This window comes from Hoplias malabaricus, chromosome 10 (genome assembly GCF_029633855.1).
Source record: "Hoplias malabaricus isolate fHopMal1 chromosome 10, fHopMal1.hap1, whole genome shotgun sequence".
NCBI lineage: Eukaryota > Metazoa > Chordata > Actinopteri > Characiformes > Erythrinidae > Hoplias > Hoplias malabaricus.
Window position 1 is genome coordinate 35,264,474 of NC_089809.1, and position 21,775 is coordinate 35,286,248.

Genomic DNA, 21,775 nt, shown 5'->3' on the forward strand with positions numbered 1-21,775 from the left:
AAAAGACCTATCTAAAACTCCACCACGTTGAAGTATCTTTTGTCACATTTTTATCTATCTCCATTAAAACCACCTCAGACGGCAAGAGAGTCCATGTACGGCTTTGAATTCTTCATGACAAAGCACAAGGTGCAAAAAACAGCAGATGGGTTATTCATGGAGACGCATTTGAAAGGTACCTTTCTGATCCAAGGCAACAGCCTCAAATGTGGTCTGCCAGTGCTTGTCAGAAAGCAGACCAAAGAAAGAAGTTCCATGAACTTTTGGCTCAGTGCAAAAACGTGAGTCTGTAGTGAACAAAATAATTAATCTGCACTTGGCTTGTGTGTGTGTGTGTGTGTGAGAGGGAGAGAGAGCGAGAGCGAGAGAGGACTCTCAGTAAATGTTAATCACTCTGAGGTGGAAGGGGGCCATTTGAGGCTCAGTGGATGATTAAATGATAGGCAGCTTCTGATCAGTGTAATCAGCTTGTGCTTTAACAGAGTAGAAGGGTGAGTGTGTGGCAAGAAAGATGCAAGGCAAGAAAGAGAAAGAGGGTAAAATAAGCGATACAGCCCACACAATCAAGACTGCCACTACCAAAAACACACCGCTACTGTATCCAAAGGAAAGCTGAGACAAACAGCTATATCTGGAGCGCATAAACACACACACACACACACACACACATGGGTATGCTGTTAATGTTGGCAAATTATATAAAAGTCAAGCAGGAGTGAGGGAAACTTGCCAAGAATCATTGATTTATCCCTCAGCTGACAATTATGAGAGGAAAACTAGGGTCAGGCTTCAGCTTAAACTCTTTGGCATTTTAAAGAGAATTCCACAGATTTCTGCAAACATTTAAACATAATTAAAAAAATTGAGAAGTAAACAGAGTCATCCCAAGAGGCCTGATGTGAAATGCTCTGTTGTAAAGAAATTTGTCATAGTTATTGACAGCAGATCTGTGAACCAGAAGCAGACATCTGCAGAATTTTATCTCTCAGAAAGCTCCGGCAAGGAACGTTTTGGCAACAAACAAGCTATTGCTCTCAAATATATGAGTGCTCTAATGATTGAATGCAGTGCAATCCTTACAGCAATTTACCAAAATCTAATGTAAATCTTGCAGTTACTGCAACAAAATATAACAACAAAACTGGCACCGTCAATACTGCAAACCACTGTAAAGAAAGTGCCAGTAGGTTTCTCTACACTTCAGCATTTCCCAACAAATCACTCAGAATGACTTTGTTTACATCTTGGTTTAATCATGCATAGTTTTAACACTCTTCTAGAAAACACTGACAGCCTGAATGAAGGCAAATGGACAGCACATAAAGAAAAAAAAAGTGTGAGAACAAACCCCATGACCACAATGTTCAGCTCAGCCTAGTGGGCAGCATGAAAAGAGGGGTAAAGGGGACGAGACTGTGATGAGCTTCTCAGTGCGAGGCAGGCTTTGTTCTTATCTTCAAAAGGCAAAAAAGTGCCTCTCACTGGGATCAAATGCACAAACAATAAAACGTGATTATAATCATAAAAAAATCCCATATAACACACACACACACACACACACCATCCACAGATCAAACCTTGCTGCTTATGCCTCTGAATGTAATTAGAATCAATTAGCACCAGAGCTTTGATGTGCATGTGTAGAGATGTGCTGTTAGGACCAGCAGCCGGGGAGAGCAAAGGCTACCTGTGATTATACCACTGTGTATAAAAACCTGCCAATGAACCCTTTCCACTTACCATACACCCACCCCCACACCAAGAGCTTCAGTGAGTGTATGCGCTCTTAAACTGCTGCTTATCACTTGTAGCCAACATGTCAATAGCCACATTTCCACTGCCTTTCAGTGAAAACTGTATGTTTTAGAAAGAAAATACATCTAACTGTATTTGCAATAAATCTGCTTTACATAAAGATGTCATTTCCTGACAAAGACATCCATCCATTATCTGTAACCCTTATCCAGTTCAGGGTCGCGGTGGGTCCAGAGCCTACCTGGAATCATTGGGCCCAAGGCGGGAATACACCCTGGAGGGGGCGCCAGTCCTTCACAGGGCAACACACACTCACTCACATTTACGGACACTTTTGAGTCGCCAATCCACCTACCAACGTGTGTTTTTAGACTGTGGGAGGAAACCGGAGCACCCGGAGGAAACCCACGCGGACACAGGGAGAACACACCAACTCCTCACAGACAGTCACCCGGAGCGGGAATCGAACCCACAACCTCCAAGTCCCTGGAGCTGTGTGACTGCAACACTACCTGCTGCACCACCGTGCTGCCCTTGTTTAATAAATAAATATTAATTAAATAATATATATTAATATTAAAAAAATATAATAAACCAAACTAACACTCCAAACCAATACCAATAATCTCTAATGTTACATACGGCATTGTGTGCTGATTTTCACATGACTCAGTAAAGAGAAATCATGTTTATTGTACTTATTAAAATTATATCAGTCATTCATATTTTTACATCATATTCATCTATTTATTTTCAATTGAACCATTACTCAAGAGGTCAAGTTTTCTAGTTGCTGGAGTTCTGTTTTTGGACATTTCCCTCAGTAAGTTTCCTCAGTAAGTGTTGCCAGTGACAACAGATCTTTTAAAAACTTTGCAAAACATTTCTTTTTACAAAAATCCTTTGGATGTAGGCAGTATTCAAGAGCACAACTGCAAAAATAACTTGGTGGTGGTGAACAGCTGTGATGCCACACCATCGGAGATTACGAAATGATAAAAATCCTTAAATATCTTCAAATAGAAGTGTGTTCTTACTGCAATTTGAAATAAGCAACTTCAAACCAGCACTGCTTTAACAGCTTGAACCAGACATGGGGATACCACTATTGAATTAAGGCTAATAGTGTAAATAAATGATCAATTGTGTGGCCTTTACTCAAGAGAAGAGAAGGATGCCGTTGGATATGTTGGGTGCTAGTGTTTGTGTGTGGAGGGTGATGTAAAATAATGTGTGTAAGCTTTATTTTCTAAATTTTAGTGTGGTTTCTTACCTGACTGGTGCTCCTCTGCTCTGGGCAGGTTTCAGCAGGACTGTCACAGTGCTGTCAGTCTGATTGAGGGGAGTCTCGTGATCATAACCAGGCATGTGTGGAGCTGTCAGTAAATAGCACACTATTAAGAAGACTTCTGCACATTAACAGTACCTGCTTCGTAATATATATCTAGCAGTAGAGTAAACTGTGTGATATATATAAGGTGACCCTTACGTGAGATCTTGGTGGTGAACTGAGTGCTGGCCTGGGAACCGTAGCCTTTCACAGTGCTGGCTCGGATGGTGAAAGAGTAGGTGGAGCCTGGATAAAGTCCCACAAATGTGTGGGATGTCTCATTACTGGACTTCAGCACCTTCCCACTCTGATTGGTCAGGTTGAACTCTGGGTCAAAGGAACTGACAGCTTTGTAGACTATCTGAGGGGGGGGAAAGACAGACAAAGAAATGTTATAATGAATCTATAATGCTGACTTCCAAAAACACTATGTAAGAACATGTTTTAAGCGTTAATAATTCAGTATATCACAATACTCTTGCCTAATTGCTTACTCTTTGCACCATTTTTACTGGCCTTGATGTCAGTTTCAGGTATAAACAACCTTAGAATCGAAGCATTGGAATGTGCTTTCATACACCTTGCTTTAAACACCCGAGACTTCCTTTATATTGTAATGAAAATCATATCACTTGCCACTTTTTCTTTAAAATAAAAGCAGATAGTACTGTTAATGATATGTAACAGACAAGGAAGAGGCAAATTGCAGTCAGATTTTTTAACGTTGCTCTGTTTCTTCAGACAGAAGATGTTCTGAATGCCTCTATTATCCCATCTCTATTGTTTTTTTTTTTTGTTTGTTTTTTTTTTTGCTGTCCCCTCAAGCAGGAGATTAGGGCAGAAACAGAGAAATCAGGAGGGGGTGACGGTACTCGAGCTCCCTCCAGCCAGTCCGCTCCAGTGTAACTTTATCAGGGCGGCTGAAAAGCTACATTTGAATAAATCATTCCTTGTGCTAATGGGTGTGCCCTCCATCGCAGCTCCACCCTGATTCCAATTAAGAAACACAATGGAAGCCAAGGGGGCGGTGGTGGTCTGGAGCCGTCAGGTGTGAAATACCAGTTTCCTTTTCCATTACACTTATTTGCAGCCTCTCACAAAGGCCCTTCAAACCCAGAGAAGTCCTCACCACAGGCCTGATGAATGAAGAGTTACTGTGATAAAATAAAGCAGTCCAATAGACTACATGATTATGTGCAATGCATTTGAATTATGGATTGTGAAGAAGAAACGAATCCATGGGAATCTGGCAAAAAGCCTGCTGCTGGTTGGAGAGCGGGCTAGGGATAAACAGAAACATTTGGAAATTTCTATTAAATTTACTGGTGTTGTAGGGAATCTGTTAGAACATAAGTCATAGTAGTTTAAGAATAAACTGAAAAAAATCAATACTTAGAAAAGTAATTCATAATTTCTCAAAAATTAATTAATTCATTCATTATCTATAACCGCTTATCCAGTTCAGGGTCGCGGTGGGTCCAGAGCCTACCTGGAATCATTGGGCGCAAGGCAGGAATACACCCTGGAGGGGGCGCCAGTCCTTCACAGGGCAACACACACTCACACATTCACTCACACACTCACACCTATAGACACTTTTGAGTCGCCAATTCACCTACCAACGTGTGTTTTTGGACTGTGGGAGGAAACCGGAGCACCTGGAGGAAACCCACGCGGACACAGGGAGAACACACCAACTCCTCACAGACAGTCACCTGGAGCAGGAATCGAACCTACAACCTCCAGGTCCCTGAGCTGTGTGACTGTGACACCTACCTGCTGCACCACTGTGCCACCCTTTTTCAAAAATATATTATCAATTTTTGAGAATGAAATCCTGCTTTAAGTTGAAACAGCAGCAATCCAATTTGTGTGATACTATTTTCAGTAAAATTGGTGCTGATGTGCCAGGAGGCAAGTTTTTAAATAGCGTCTTAATTCTGAGACTTAGAGACTTAGACCAGCAGATGTATTCGTTCCTCCAATATTAAAAGTACAATACAGTTTTTTCTCCCTACAAATACTTCACTACACAACTGCTAGAATTGGCAGCTGTGAAAAGTTTCTACTGTGAGGCTAAAGCAGAAACAGATTCACATTTTTTGAAACTGAATGTATGATTAAAAAGCCTAAATGAGCATTAAATGCATGCATCTATGAGTAGCGAAGGTAATCAGGAGTGCACGTTTTAATCCGAGCTCCTGAGGTAGCTTCAGGGTTAGTGAACAAAAGCCATCTTGAGGTAGAAAGGTTCCTCTCTGATCAAAGTGCACCTAAGAGTGCTGAAATGTCACAGGAAAAATAATAATGGTGGAAGTCTATCAGACTTTAATGAGGCAGAAAACCTTTGATTTGTCCTTTTCTCTCTTTAAAACTGGAGCAGATCATGCTTGTGACACCGCCTAACAGGCAAGAGACATGACAGAATGTAATTTCATAATGTGAATGTGACAGCTTAATTGGTTGAATTTCCACAAATGAAGTTCTGCTACAATGGCTCTTTTGAACACTGCATTGTGTGGCGTTCTGAAGCATGCATCAAAATCATATGGCGTACAGATGCACGCGTAACAAATAATGTGGGCCTGCACTGGAACAAAAGTGAAACACAAACTTGTGTGAAGAGAGCACATTGAAAAAGTGAATTCCGAGGCTAGGTTTGGAGTTTAAGGCAGGCTTTTAGTCTGAGAAACTACAAGCTCAAGATTTGTGGGTTCATGCTTGATTCATGGAGCCATCTACAAGACTGGCTTACCTTCAGAGCCCACAGACTAACCGACGAAACCGGGCTTTTACTTTACTGTAACTAGGACTGCTCAGTGTTCACCCCCGTTTCACTATACCTCCTCAACACAGCATTTAAAACATACATCACACGACTTCATCGATCACAGTTCATTCAGTTTCCTTCCAACTGCTTTCTCAATGTGAGTCTTGGTTCCTCTAAATGTTCTGAAGGAGTTGGTCCTGCCACTGTCACCTCTGCATCACTCACTTGGGGATGGGACCTGGCATCAAGTGATGGACAATAATCAAACTGCAAACTAGCTGATAACTAAATGCTGGAACAAGCAGTTGTTTAAACAGCTGTTATTAAAATTAGTTGGCTGCTTAAGCCAGTTAATTACAGAAAAGTTCACTTTGAAAAATTATTTATAAAATCGCTGTTGTGGCTTGGCCAACTTAGTACTAAAGTTAATTATGAGGGGCTCATATTCCAACTGAATTCCATTAATGCAGTGGAATCAATCTTTATATCATGTTGTCTGGCATGATCACATGATGCTCAGTTGCTTGCATCTGTGGCTGGGTTTCAGGATGAAGAAGCTACAGGATGTTCTGCATTAAGCAAAATCTAGTTTAATACAAATGTCAAGGAACTAAAATTGTAAGTAATTTCATTGTGTAAAGACAGCGCCGGCTTCTTATTCCGTGAAGTAAACGTAACAGGTTTTCTCTTGCCCCAAATTTGCCCACATTCCAGCATGGGAAGGTGTGTGTGACCACAAAGTTCAGGTATGTGCTCCGTGTTTATGTTTCCCTTTGTGGTGAAACACTAAAAGCCTCCTTGGAGACCTCTTCCAGCAATGTCATCCGAGCCATAGCTGCATTCAATGGAACAGTAAAACAGTCTTCTTTCAAGAGTCCTTTCAGCGTCCTCGAGGTGATAGAAACTTTCTTTTCCATAAACTTTATTCGTTTCACCCCCCAACACACACACACCCCTGTGATATACTGCTCTGACCCTAAGTGACTTTTCACAGTGGCAGGAAGAGGATGAGCAGGAGGGAGATAGCCAGGAGACATTACAAGTGTGGGTTGCGGGGAAGATATTAACAAGAGACTGAGAGTGTAATTGTAGCTGTGGATGTGACACATTTTGTAGTTTATGGAGATTATATCGCTGTGTGCTGTGGCTGTTCTAGGCCCGGGATTAGCCCTATCACAGAGCTTCAGCTGGTAATAGATTGTGTTAACAAGCTCCTGAGCATTGAGGGCTTATGGTTATTAGGTTAGATTTATTAGTCAATTAAGAGCCTGGAGTGAATGAAAGATGGAGGCGTTGAAGGAGTGTGGCAGGCAGAAGATGAATGTCTAGCGAGGCATGGGCAGGGCTGGGGAAGGCTGGGGAACGCTGGAGCAGCTGAGACTTACTTCATACTGTTTAATGATTCCATACGTCTGAATGGGCTCTCGCCATTTGAGGGTGATCTTCTCTTCGTAGGTGTTTCCCTGGATAGACTCAGTGGGCACAGCACCCGGCACTACAATATAACAAAGAAACAAATGTTTCAACAAGACAAGAGCAAAGAACCAGAGAGGAAGAGCAAGAGAGAGGGAAGAGAGTTTTTCAGCAAACTGATGTATTCAGTTGATCATAGCCGTATTGATTCTCCACTACATCCAAAGACCAGCGTTGATCTTTACTGTTCTGAATCAATATTCTCATGCACTCGCACGCTCAACAAACAACTTCACACTTTAAACTGATTCACAATCAAATGCAGGTGTGATTATTGTGAGAGTTTCCAAAAACCTAGACCCTCAGAAGTATATATATTTTTTCTGGCCTTGGGATAAACTGACCAGTTGTCTCGCTAAACTTTCTCAGCCAAACACAGTCCTAATAGACACCCCCCCCACACACACACACACACTCCTTTCCGAAAGCTGATATAAGGTCATGGAATATTTTTTGTTCTTTATCAACTTTCATAGCTTCATAAAATAAACTGACAGAAAGCACCCAGACTGCACACTGTATACTGCCCAGCAAAACAAACTAGATATGGGGTCAAGGACGGTTCGGAATGGCCACAATGGCGGAAAGGAAAGGATGAAATTCAGAGCAGAATTTTTCATTTCCCGAATCAAAGGAAAAGGTTGGAAGTGTCAAGTCCATTCGTTCCATGTGAGAAGCTGGAGTGCTCTAAAGGGAGCTGTTGGTGTGGATGGTCCTATTCATATATTCAAAATACTTAACATCCATGCATGAATTAGATAGAAACCCGATACACTTTGAAACCCCTTCAGTGAATACAGTTCAAATCAATATGAAATACATTAGCCCAGGCAGAGACTATTTATCTTTGGAAGATTTAATCTTAACCCAGACACTGGCCCTGATTAAAGGCTACAGAGTCACTGAAACAGAACGGTGTAAACAAACATCCAGATTTAACAGGATAATCGCCAACTGACAAGAAAATAACAGGAGCCAGCTATAACCGAAAGCACCAAAATGTCAGTTAAACGTAAAAATGACAAAAAGGTCAAACTCCTCACCATCCTCATCGGTGAGAACGGCCAGTTCCTGACTCTCCTTGACACCTTCTGGGTTGCGCAGCACCAGTTTGACGCTGACGTTGGTGTACGGCGACAGGTTGTGGATGGTGTACTGTGAGACTGCGTTGCGTAAATCAATTTCTTGCTCGTGTGTTTCCTCCTTGTTGTTCACCTTGTATTTGTACTCCACGGTCAGGTTATACCTGTAGCAGCGAGTAACGTTGTATCCAAATGGCTCCCAGCGAACTGTGATCTGTCTGGACTTAATATCAACCACTTCCAGCCTCCGAGGACCATGCATGGGATCTGAGAGAGAGGACAAACAGAACAGGGAGTGTGAGTAAGGAAAATCACATTATGTTCAGGGACAATGAGACAACACTTTATGACATTAGGACATTACTTTTTACAGTGCAATCTACAACCTTAAACTTCCAGAGCCCAGAGGGTAATATAACTGTTGTTTTTGCTCTGGGAAAAACCAGCGGTGGGAAATACACTTAAAAATGGCATACATATGGCATACGTGAACATAATGGTTTGATACATTGAAACACCCCCCCCCCCACACACACACACACACATAATCCTAGTGAACACATTTCAATCAAAAAATTTGTGGTAAAAATGTGATAATAAATAAACCCTAATGATACCCAGCTCAATTTGATCACATTTAAGGCATTGTTCCATCCATCCATGGGTCCATTCTATCTACACTGGCTTAATACAAACTCTCTCCTCAGTTCTGCTGGGCAATTCCTGATGGGATTCAGCACTGATATTTAGGGAATTTCTTTTCACCAGACAAGCCCCCCCCCCAGGTTTAGTGCCCCCATCAGGTCTAATCAGAGAGAGCTGCTGCTTCCAGCTGTCCCAGAGGAACTCCTGGTCTGGTAATAGGATCAATTTCCATCCTGGGTTCAATTTGTGGACCATTTCTGTAGAATTTGGCTCTGGAGCACTTTCTTCTTGCAGTAATCTTTACAGTTCTCACATAGGCTGTCATTTCAAAAGACCACAGGGCGTCCTGGACAGGCAATCCCCCCTGTGTTCCAGTGTGCACCCTGATGAGAACTGGCAACACATAATCCTCTTTCCTCTGTTGTTTTTTTACAGTCAGAGACACAACCAATCAAGGTGGTGCTGAATTTCACCAACCTCACACCATTTCCCAACACACATTGACAAATGAACATCAAGCTGCAGTGCAGTTCACATGTTGAAGTATGTACTGTGTGCTTCCTCATTGCTCAGGTATAAAAGGGGGTGGAATATAATATCACAGAGACCCTTTAGGAAGACCTTGACATGAATATAAAGACCAAACAGTACAAAGAGGCGTAGGATTTGAAGAGCCCATTTTTCTCGGGGTCTGTATGAAAGTCATAGAGTCAGAGATAAAATGCTCTTTATTTTTTATTCATGTCACGCAGGGCTGAAGATTAAAACAAGGGGTTGGAGACACCCTTTAATCAGAGGCCTTGTAATAAAGCTCTGAAGTAGAGCACTTTACTGCACCGTTGTGTGAGAAGATGATAATGGACATGTGGAATTAATCATCGAAATCAATGATTTCTCGACAAAAACCTGCTTTTCTAGTGACCCAGTTGAAGATTAGATTGGATTAACTCTCAGAAAACTGAAACAAATTAATCACTGTAGCAGTATCTTAGTTCTATAGGGGTTTACTAGTGCAGGAAGATCCGCCAAAACATTAAAATCACCTCTTTGTTTCTACAGTCATTGAGCGCTACAAAAACAGGCAGCGCTCTGTTTGAATAAAGAAAAATGGAATGAAATACAAAATGAAATACAAATTGCTTAGATTTGATTAATTTAACGAGTTTGTATTTTGTAACAGTGTAAGTTTAATTCGAATTTTCCCACTCAAATAATTTTATCACTGTGGAAGATTTTAATGAAAAAGTATTTCATAAATAAAATTCAATCCCAAAACCCTTAGCTACAAAAGAAAAAAAATACAAAAAATATATTAAAAATACTGTCAGGAACGCAGGGCGGACGCACACGCTAAAACACAGTATTTTATTTACGAAATATAGCAAAACAAAGAGATTTTAACAGAAAGACAACACACCGGAAGCTAAGCAGGCTAAACTGGACACGGGGGCAAAACAGTGTAAACGGGACAGACAGACTTGAGAGATAACCAGACTATGGAACGAAACAATACAAAGGTGAACGCCGGAGACAGACAGACTGGGTAGCAACATAACCTGGGAAACGTCATGAAACGAATCGAAGACAGACAGACTTGGAAACCATGAAACACAACAATACAAATGACCGACCAACAGGAAGTGACACAAGGGAACTTAAAAACATGACACAGACAAGACACACCTGGAACAGATAACGACTGATTACCAACGAGACTGACGAGGACGAGGGCGGAGACATGAACAATAACAAACAGAGCCATATGCCAAGAAAGCACATAGCAGGGAAAACAGACACGACAGGACAAGGGCGCGAAAAATACTAGTAATATACTTCTATAGGCTCATTATAAGAACTGTAGTGACACAGCAATGAACGCATTAAACAGGCAGACATTCAACAAAAACATTGGAAATCTGTTCTTTGTCCATCAAATATAAATTCAAGAGAATTAACCAATCAACGTCCAACCATTTTGAAAATGGGGTTTGAATATTCTTTTATCTAAATAAGGGGTACTAGATGTTCTAATGATTTTTTGCAGATATAGATGTATTGATACGTTGGGGACCCATATCAATACCATATATATCTCTGCATAGAGTCATATAAAGTTTTTACACCTCTGATGAATTTGCTCATTTGTAAATTATGTAACCACTTCACATTCTCTTCAGGGAGCACATAATGCATTTTAATGTTCTATTACTGAGAAAAAGCTCAATGCCAAGCACAGCCTGAAGAAATATATATATCCCCAAGTCAATGGGAATGCAGTACCTTGTGATATTGTGTTCCAGACCAAATCTTCCATAGTCATTGCTTATCCCCACGTTCTTGGTGTTGGATGCCATCAAAGCCTCACAGATTTTTTTTTTTTAACATATCGTACAAAGCCCCCCCTGAAGAGTAGAAGCTATTACTGCAGCAAAAGGGGATGAAGATTTTGTCAGTGACCAAATCATGTATTGTGCACTTTATTTTGAATGCTAGATGAGCAGGTTGACACAAACCTTTAGACTTGGAGTGTATGTAATTCACAGAATCTCAAGACTTAATTAGGTTTATTCTGATCAGGGTGAATGAGAAAACGAGAATCTCGATTCCAGCCTCTATTCACAAGCTGCTTTTACCTCAGTGAGTGGAACAAGGTGTATACGTGTGTGTGCACTTTCAGCAGGATGTATTATAATAATATTTCACATGGAGCGGAAAAAAAGAACATGGTATAATTCATTCCCAGCACAGTAATCAACAATGACAATCCCGAGAGTGCGTCTACGTCTCTTTCTCGAGAGGCTTGCGTTCGGTGAATTCGCGAACAGGAGCAATTTTCTCACACAATGGAACTCAAAAAGTTCGCTTGCCTGCTGATGCGGTGTGGAGAAAGGAGAGCCTCAGCTGAACTGAGAGCATCCTTGGGTTTATGGCTACTTCCATCACAACAGAGAATGCCGCTGAAAGAGCGGAGATGGTTTCTGAACAGGTGTGTGATAGGAAAATGCAAACAATACCTTTTCTGTTCCCTGCTGCCTTTGAAGGCACTCCAAAGAGCCAATGTCTGCAGTCTGATGAAGGCCTCAGAACATTTCTGAGCAAAGACAGCCAGGTCCTTGTGCTTTTTCCCCATTGCTTTTCACCACAGAATGGCAACAGAGACCAGTCTAGCATCAAGGTCAGCTCGGCTCTGAGTAAGTGGACTACTCAAAACAGCTATACGCTACACGGCTCAACTTATTCATCTGACAGACTGTCGTTGTCAAGCCACATATCATACAGAATTTGGAAACTCTGGTTATGACCAAAATGACTTTACTTTCATTCAGAGATGTTCACAATTCTTTTTCTGCAAAGTCAAGTCAAGCCTCAAATTTTGTTGGCCCAGCCCACATCACTGCACTGCTATTTCATGAGTTTAAACCATGTACAGTATGGTATTTTTACCACACACTACAATATCATAACTGATCAGTTGTGTGGTCACTTTTAAAATTTTATTTCAATGCAATGAAACAACATTTCTTTCTCAATATTTCAGTCATTACCTGACTTTATTATTACATGTACTGTAAGAGGTCTGTGCGGGACCTGTATTTAATCCTGTACACCACTGACAACATTGATTAATAGAGGGGATTAATGCGCGTGGCGCAGTGCCTCACGTGGCATGTTTACAGCGTCTGGAACCTCAGCTCCAGAGACTGAACTTGTTGCTGCCGTGGTCAATGCTGTTATCTGTGGCTGAGCGCATGCGCGATGTTGAGCAATGGCTGGAACACAGCCAAGTGAAATTAACGCAGGTCACCAATCAAACACCAAAGATATGTATTAAGAAAAGAATAGAAATAATTACATTAAACAAATATTGAGTCCAAGTAGAGTCAGAGTCAACTGGAGTCGAGCCTGAAATCACTGTTTCAGCGACTTAATTGCAACTCGAGTTTCAGTCTCTATCTCTGCTTTCATTACAATAACTTCCATTAAATAATGAGAATGTTTAATCCTTATCTCGTAAAATTAACATGAAATTTTATTGTGACAGTATTACACTAGATTTGCCTGAAATTTTTAGATTATATTAGATTTGCCTGTGCTCTGAGGTCCTGTAGAGAAACGCTAAGCTTGTTAGTTTTGACTGATCATTAAGCATCCAGACCAGCCTCAGAGTAAATGTCCTTAGACCAGGCTCAACACCGAACTTTTAGATGCAAAATACTTTTATTTACGGTCATAGGTTGCTGTCAGATAGAATCATTATTGATGTAGGCTCATAACAGTTAGCATTTCAAGCTCTTTAAAATGCTATTTTCAACGATGACAGATGATAATGCCCGGCAAATCCTTGTTACAGACCACAGCAAACCTCCAAAACTGGTATTAGATAAAACTACAAAATCACAGGCTGTTAAAGGCAATATCATTGAGTAATAAAAAGACCTTTGTCCTCTAGAAAACAGTGAAGCTGAGATTATCTCTGCCATAAAAATATCATACTCACTCCTACTATACTACTATATGAGAACAGACAAGGGCACTGAGATGGGTTCTCTGTGCGCCAACACATGTGAACAGAGCTTTTAAATACACATTTCACTGTCAGCAGTCCAAATGATTTGAGTTCAGACATGGGCTATCAATATGATACGTTTTCTTCTGTACTAGAAAAAGAAACAAATCCAATGACACCAAATGTATAATTAAATATAACCAATAATTAACAATAAAACACAACTAGTCCAATAAACGCACGGTTCTTTAGAGAATAACTGGAGAGAAGAACCGTTGTAAAGATCAACAAACCTTCACAACCTTTATAACATCCAGACAGCTTCTAGAATCTCCAAATCCCTTTTCAAATGTGCATTTTTAGAGAATCAAAAGTGGTTGTAATACAGCGGGTGTACGTCCACATGTGTATAGAAAGATCTAAAAGTGTGTGTATTTAGATTTGCCAACATTTGATATTCCAATGAAGTCAAACGGGCTCTTTATGCGTGATTCACAATCAAGTGCCAGTCCAAGGAGTCCATAGGAACAGGTGCATATTCTTTACATCAGTAACTGCATGAAACCAAACTGTTCACCAAACGCAGCCAAATGCAATCAGAGTAGAAAGAGAAGCAGGCTTTCGTACCGCTCACTGCTGCAAGCTCCTGGTGTGTGTTGATTGGGCACGGAGGCAGCACTTAGCTATTAGAGCCTATAATCCCAGTTCTTCGGTACAATGTTTCTGAATTGAGGAAAATATATATACTTCAGAGCAGAATAAAATTTAGAACTATTATAAAGTGAGAACATTTTTTTTAAATTCATATCTCCATAGAGAGTGTACCAGAGGGAGAAAGGGTGACTGAGGTAATGTGAAAGTGGAAATAGAAGAGTGAAAAGGTCGAGTTGCCTGCCTCGTAATGACCGACGGCTACTTTTTTTTGTGAGATGATGGCAATGGGTCTGATTGAGAGGTGTCTTGGGGAGTGGGGAGTGCTATCTGAAAGCTAGCAGGTGGAATTCCGCTGCTGATTTTGAAAGGTGGCAAGTAGCGTGAAACACTTGGTACTTTATAGAACTCACTGGAACTGACGGCGAGTTCAGTGCTCTAGTGGAGAAAAGAGGCAGCCCTTTTAATACATACTGACTTTCAGACTTCCATTTACAGAGCCATGACCTCACTCACAATGCACAACACCAGGAGTTTTAGAAAGATGCCCAAGAAATATGTTGAGTTCAGCAGGTTACAGAAATGCTTTTATAAGAACACTGATAATCATTATGGCTTTGCTGTTCATGGAGCTCAACCTTACTGTCAGATGTGTCTTATATGAAACAAACAACACTACAGGGAATATTTGTAAGCAAATAAAGCACACACATTCGCTGGAGGCCTCCTCATAAATCAAAGGTCCCTCATGTGTGTGATTTCAGTCAATAGAGTCTTTTATTCACACATTTTTTTTTCGACAACACATACTTTATTCCTCCCCACGAATTCCCAAAGCACTGAGCACCGAAGTAACAATAACTCACACTGCCCTGCTGCACAACCCCTGACCCCTGAGAGCTGTCGATGAGGCCAATGAGGGCATCTCTATTAAAATACATCAAAGAGGTCAGTCACAGGGCTACTCAAAACGAGGCTCACATCACAATTACACAAGCAAGGCTATTTGGAGGACATGCTCCAGACAGCAGACCACAAGGGGAAAATACATGGAGAAATGTCAAGGATGCAGGAAAACAAACTCTGCAACTGTTTGACAAATGCTATAACAAATGCAGTCACTGTGATTTGCGTGGTGTTTACTTGCAGAAAAAAACTCCAAAACCTCTTTTTAACCCCTAAGACAGAAAGCATTAGTCTAAAAGTCCTGGGGTCCGCTCTCATGTGGGCACTGGAACATATACAGTTTATAACGCAATGTCTATTTCAGACATCACTAGCATGTCAACTTCTTTCATTCATTTTTTCATTCAAAACGTAGGCGGCACGGTGGTGCAGCAGGTAGTGTCGCAGTCACACAGCTCCAGGGACCTGGAGGTTGTGGGTTCAATTCCCGCTCTGGGTGACTGTCTGTGAGGAGTTGGTGTGTTCTCCCTGTGTCCGTGTGGGTTTCTTCCCACAGTCCAAAAACACATGTTGGTAGGTGGATTGGCAACTCAAAAGTGTCCGTGAATGTGTGTGTTGCCCTGTGAAGGACTGGCGCCCCCTCCAGGGTGTATTCCTGCCTTGCACCCAATGATTCCAGGTAGGCTCTGGACCCACCGCGACCCTGAACTGGATAAGTGGTTACAGATAATGAATGTAGCCTAAATTCATAATGGGTGGACCAGTAGTAAGAGTCCAGAAATTATATTATCTTCTGAATAAATTGTATTTTTTTAACAATAGAGCTTCAGTATGCAGTTTGTCACCCTTTGCTTCATTAACAGCTTCTATTTTTCTAAAGGCATTCAACCATGACAACATTATTGAGGCCAGGTACTGATGTCGCATGATTAGTTCTGAACCACAAAAGCTGCTACAGCGCATCCCAAAACTATTGGAAAGGTGCTCTCCAGCATGTGTTTAATTGGCTTTTTGGTCTTGATTCAGTTTAAGGGGATGTTTATGATTTAATAAAGAAACACTTTTCATAAAATTCATAGAATTCTCAGGGAGAGCACCATTTGTTTGCATGCACGAACTGTGTTTACAAAGCTCTAGTCTCTGTAAATGGGTAAAAAAAAATTAAAAACCCAAAAGGTTACAGCAGAGAAACAGCATTTTTGAGGCTATTTTGGAATAGACCTCCAAACGTTTAAACGCATGATCAGAGATGAGGATATTGCTCTATTCCTACTCCATACGTGGGTAAATTCTTCTTGCTGTAGATGGAACTGACTGTACATTCTGGAGAGGGCTAACTGCATGACATTTAACCAAAAATGATATAAAACAAAATAACTCAAGTTACAAATGCATTTTTGTGGTAATTCATTCATTGACTGTAACTGTTTATACTATTCAGGGTCGCGGTGGGTGCCGCCCTGTGGTAAATTAAAACATACAGACAAGTTAAACTTCAGCCACATAAAAACAACAGTTGTTTTCTTCCCCTCAAACACACCATTTCACAATTACAGACGTGGGGCTTCTGAACATGAACAAACATGAGAACAGAGTGTCCCCACACTTTTAGAGTTGTAGACGTTGCCTTTAATAATATTATTATGATGAAAAAAAAATTTTTCCCCTGATTTCTAGGTCATCTGACACAAAATGAAGGAAAATAATGAGAGAAATATAGGAATGCGGGAATATCTTGAAAGTAATGCAGCAAAAATGACTTGAACGACAACACTTCCATAATTTCAGCTTTCCCCAGATCAGACACACCTTCCTCCTCATAGACAAGCCCCTGTCTGTCAAACCACACTTGTTCTCACTCCACCTGCACTGGAGAACACCTGCATTACATTTTTAAACCATCGATTTTCCCACCACTTTGGCTTCTGGTCATAACTCACACTGAGAAAGAGAACAGTGTTAACAGCCTATTGATTAGCCTCAGCTGTGTGGAAAAAGAGAGAAAAACACTCTAACCAACAAATCGCTGTTTATTTACACAGATTATCTGTTTCTGCAGAGAGAGAGAGAGAGAGAGAGAAAGAGAGAGAGAGAGAGAGGACAGTGTGTGAGAGAGAGATAGAAGGGCAGAGAGAGAGAGGGAATACTTTTTGTGATTACAGTGTGAAAAACCAATGTAGTTCAATGTGGTGATGACTCTATAAACAGAAGCTTCTGGCTAGTCCTGAGAGGAAAAGTAGGTAATAAACATCTTCATTTGCACACACACACACACACACACTTTACATTTTACTGCCAATGGATTCTGTGTTTGTGCACTAAACAATGTGTTCACTTCAATCCAAAAGTTTAGAATCACCGTTTTGGGGCAGGTTTAGCTTCAAATTAAACCAAAGTAATTTCAAAACTCTATCAATACTACATTTGCTTGAAATAATTCCTACATATTTGTGTTCAAGTTCCAAATCCTTAGCAGAATCTGCTTCTTTACAGTTTTACATACCGCTGTACAACTCTCAGCTACTGCTTTAATTAAACCTGGGGATCAGCTTCATCCAGTGACAGAAGTGTGACTTGGCTATGCTCAAGAAAACAGTATGTTGACATTAAAGTACTGTGACTGTGTCCCAATTGAGTACTACACACTAATACTATACTGTGTATTATATGCTAACCTTAAGAGTTGTGTTTGGCAGGCTAGGACACAAAATATTAACATACTACACAGTTTCTTACTAACAGGACATGATGAACTGTTGCTATGACAACGCACATCATACCAAGCTGCAGTTGCAACCCTGTCTGCCGTTCTCTTTAAAGGCTGAAACTCACTGCATAGTGCACAGTTTAGTTAACAAACATGGCTTCAGAACTAAAATACTGCACTGTATGTCAGATAAATATAATCATTCATATTTGATATAAGTTTTATGTCCCCATGTCTAACAATTAGGGCACTTTTTGAGTGTTGTAATATTAGTTTTAATCTGTGAAAGGCACTACGTATGGAGCAGGGCACAATTTGTGACAGAGGCATGAGCAGCTCTACTTTTCCATTTCCCATTGGATTGTGGGAGAATGTGTTCATCATCACCATGCACAAAAAATCTACTATTTCTTAGTACGCAAAGTGGATGGTTTGCTACACTCAAATTTGACACTATACTACATACTCAAACACTAGTTTAAATTAGTATTAAGGGTGTAATTGGGACACAGCTTGTGTCTTAGTAGGGCAGTATGTCTTTTTCATTATGCTCTTTACAAACATGATCCAGTTTGGAAATGCAATGAAAAATGATAACATCAGTGTGTAATGCATGTTAAATCTGGGTTGTACTTTCTGGCTTTTTTTTTGGTCAGGTCTTTTGACAAGATGGGTGGCTTACACCCCCATATATCTTCAGAGAGGACACTTAAGATCCTTCAAGGAAGAGCGTGAATGACTTCAATCAGAAGAGGGCCAATCCGAGTTCCCCTCCAGATAATAGCTTCAAGAGCCTAACACACCCCCGTCATGGAAATTGAGGGTGAGGGGTCAAGGTGGACACAGAATGGAAGATAAGTGAAATTCATTACGCCTTAAGTCTCAGCTAAGAGGCTCTGCACTGACACCCATCATAAAATCTGTAATATGTAGCAAGGAAACAGGCAATTTTATCTATTACCATGTGCTTAAAAGGGAAGGTGGACACCTAGGTGACAAGCAATAGCCTCCAAACTTTGCTGAAGATGGATGTGAGAGGATGCTAATAAGCCAGACATGGTCGAGCTAGCAGATTGTTTTCATCACAAGCTTCGGAACTGAATTTGCAGCCACGACATATTTGAAGCACTTGAGCTCAGGTTAAAAAAAAAAAGAAAAGTCTTTGGCGCAGAGATCCCATTTGTATTCCATCCTGTGGATAAGTTGCATCTCTCCTGAGTCCTGCCAATGCAATCAAATAATTCTAATTTGACATTTAGATGTCAACTATTCATATCTACCAAAGGCTTGACATTTAAATAACACTCCCTGTCATTAGCATCACATTATTGCCTTTTCAACAGTGTTAATGGGTTGCACGGGCAACCTTTTGTCATTGCACTCTTTCACCTGCACTGTCCACAGTGAACGGCAAGCCAATTCAACAAAGGCAAAATACTGGTGCCTATATTTCTTGGTGCACGCTACATCTGAATATCATAAGTCAGATATTATCAATATCAAATGCTGCGATTGTTCACTTAAAAGCCAAGTGACACAGCTGCCAGATAACTAAAGCCCTTTCACACATGCACTGAGCTGTATCTGTGAATGCAAAAACACTCAAAACATTTGTCCAGGACTTTATCCCACTAGTACTCTAGTAAAACCTAATAAAAGTACATGTGAGAATAGAGCCGCTAATGTTCCGGAGTATCTGCATACGCGCCATCACATGCCTAAAGTACATGGAACATTTGCAGCTGAGAAAATACGTCAAAGAAAAACATGAAAAATTCAGAACCTAATGATGTAATTTATGCATCTTTCAAGAGAGGTTTGCAATTGCCAATTCTTCAGACACTTAAATGTAGAAAAAACATAGAGTGCCACTGTGCCGGTGTCATGGTACCGTTCTCTACCTGCTCTGGCAGTGTAAGCAGAGTTCGCCTCTTCTGATGCAAGCAGCGCGCTGGAACAGAATAAAAGTATTAGTCCCGGATGAAGAGGAACAAATTGGCCATGGCCAAGGCAGCATACTTTTTCCTCCTGAGCAGGCAGGGGTGATGAAACGGACACTGAGAGACGGAGAGAGATGTTATCGTCTTTTCGTCCACTTCAGCAAGACAGAATAACGCTGGCTGTCCAGCAGATCAATGCTCTCCCTACTGTGCTAAGACTCTATAGGAAAACTGCTAAACCAGATCCTTACTCATAACAGTTACATAAAACAAGGATAAGGTTGAAGTGTGTCTACCTCTGTTCAAATGACAGAAAAGAAAATGGCCTAGAAGGATGTCTAGAGTCTCAGAACAAGGTTGTGTTAGACATGCATGGATATACACTTTTACAATGACTTGTACACTTAGCTGCCAAGGTTATACCTAGGGGTGCTTGAGGAGGTTTTAAAACAGCTTCCAAGAAATTGCAATATGACCATCAATAATATTTCAAGTTAATAGTGATCTCAACACATCGGTCACAATGCTATAACACTTTAGCTAAATTTGGTAATATGATTGCGTTTTACCATTACAATACATTTTTATGGTTTTATGATTCATTTTACAAAATTACAGAACATATCATCTGTCACTTAACCTACTTTATAGAACCTCTTATTCATATGTTGTTTGAGCTGAATATCTTCAAGTACCTCGGCATTTCAGAATAAGCAGGTCACATGTTTACAAATTATTTCTCCGTGCTAGGTTTGGCTACGTTGACAGTGACAGGAGTGATGCGCGTCTTGATGCGGACGAATGACAGCCCGTTGTGTTGTCTGAAGGTCCAATGTCAGTCATGTCTCCAAAAGTCAGACAGGAGGCAGTACTGCTCTGATCACACAGGCCTGTAGTGGATGCTTTCATTGAAAAGGTTTAAAAAAAAGAGAGAAAAGGGGATGGGGTTATTGAAAACACAACCAAAGACAGAGCCTCGTTGGAGAGTGTTTCATCTTAGTGTCAGAGTCTTGAGTGCTTCCAGTCTATGTCACTCGGCTCCATTACTATGCAGCCACTCACCAACTGGGCCAGCTGGGAGAGAGAGAGAGAGAGACACCGGGAACACTCGAGATTCATTCCCAGCACCCAGCCTCTCGCTTGTATTGTTTTTAAAAAATCCCTTCATGAGGAAAAAATGCCAGCGAGCGGATTTATGTAATATCAACACTACCATCTGGGTAATGACAAGGCTTTCATCCTTATCAAAGGCCTTTTCATAGCTGACGGAAGCCAAGCAATAATGATGGCTTTTGACAACCGACAATCAAAACTGAATTACTCTAGTAAGAGTGGCTCCGCAGCACAATGGCGCTGCTGAAAAGATGGCACACGTCACAGCGAGACGCGCTCCTCTTCCGGCACAGGGTTCATCCCGCCTTCAACTGAGCACCAAAGACTGAGGCACATCTGCCGTTAATGTTACTTCAAATTCAAAACACATGTTTAGATGTTCTCTGGCATCCCGGAGAAGGCTGGGCTTCTCTGCTGCTCCACTCATGAACTTCCTGCACTCGTGCATGCTCCACTGTCAATCAGGCCGAGCCACTGTTGCCATGGAGAGAACTTTATGAGCTGAAGCATTACACACTGACATCTTTCACCATCCATCAGAGAGACAACTGTAATCCCTTCACTTTCACCGTCACCAACCTCCCAGTGGGTCCTTTTCCTCACACAGGTGACATCAACAATACTCTAATAGTGTGCGTTTGGTACAGACCCATGCTGAAGTAGGATGAACAGAGTCTCGGTTATTGCTACTCTGGGCTCAGCACTGTGGAAACTACACTATGTAACCTGTGGAGGAGGGTAGGATATGCCCACCTTGTCCCATTGATTTAAAAATGAACAACAATGAAGTAACACTAGGGGGAACCACAGCAGCAAAAACCCTAATCTAAAGATATAGTTTTTGTCCGTTCCCTGTCCATCACCCCCCAGATTTATCTGCTTTTGAAAGCTGGAAA

General features: G+C 41.1%; 1 protein-coding gene across 8 annotated transcripts in view; it reads right to left on the reverse strand.

Moving 5' to 3' along the window:
* ptprma (protein tyrosine phosphatase receptor type Ma) overlaps positions 1 to 21,775 on the reverse strand; it is a 236,662-nt gene that overhangs the window by 77,755 nt on the left and 137,132 nt on the right. For all 8 annotated transcript variants that reach the window (XM_066682258.1, XM_066682266.1, XM_066682264.1 and 5 more), the window contains exons 8-11: positions 8,372 to 8,677; positions 7,241 to 7,350; positions 3,245 to 3,446; positions 3,029 to 3,131 (exon numbers count right to left, since the gene is read on the reverse strand). In XM_066682258.1, coding sequence (XP_066538355.1) covers positions 3,029 to 3,131; positions 3,245 to 3,446; positions 7,241 to 7,350; positions 8,372 to 8,677 — 721 coding nt within the window. The remainder of the gene's footprint in view (positions 1 to 3,028; positions 3,132 to 3,244; positions 3,447 to 7,240; positions 7,351 to 8,371; positions 8,678 to 21,775) is intronic.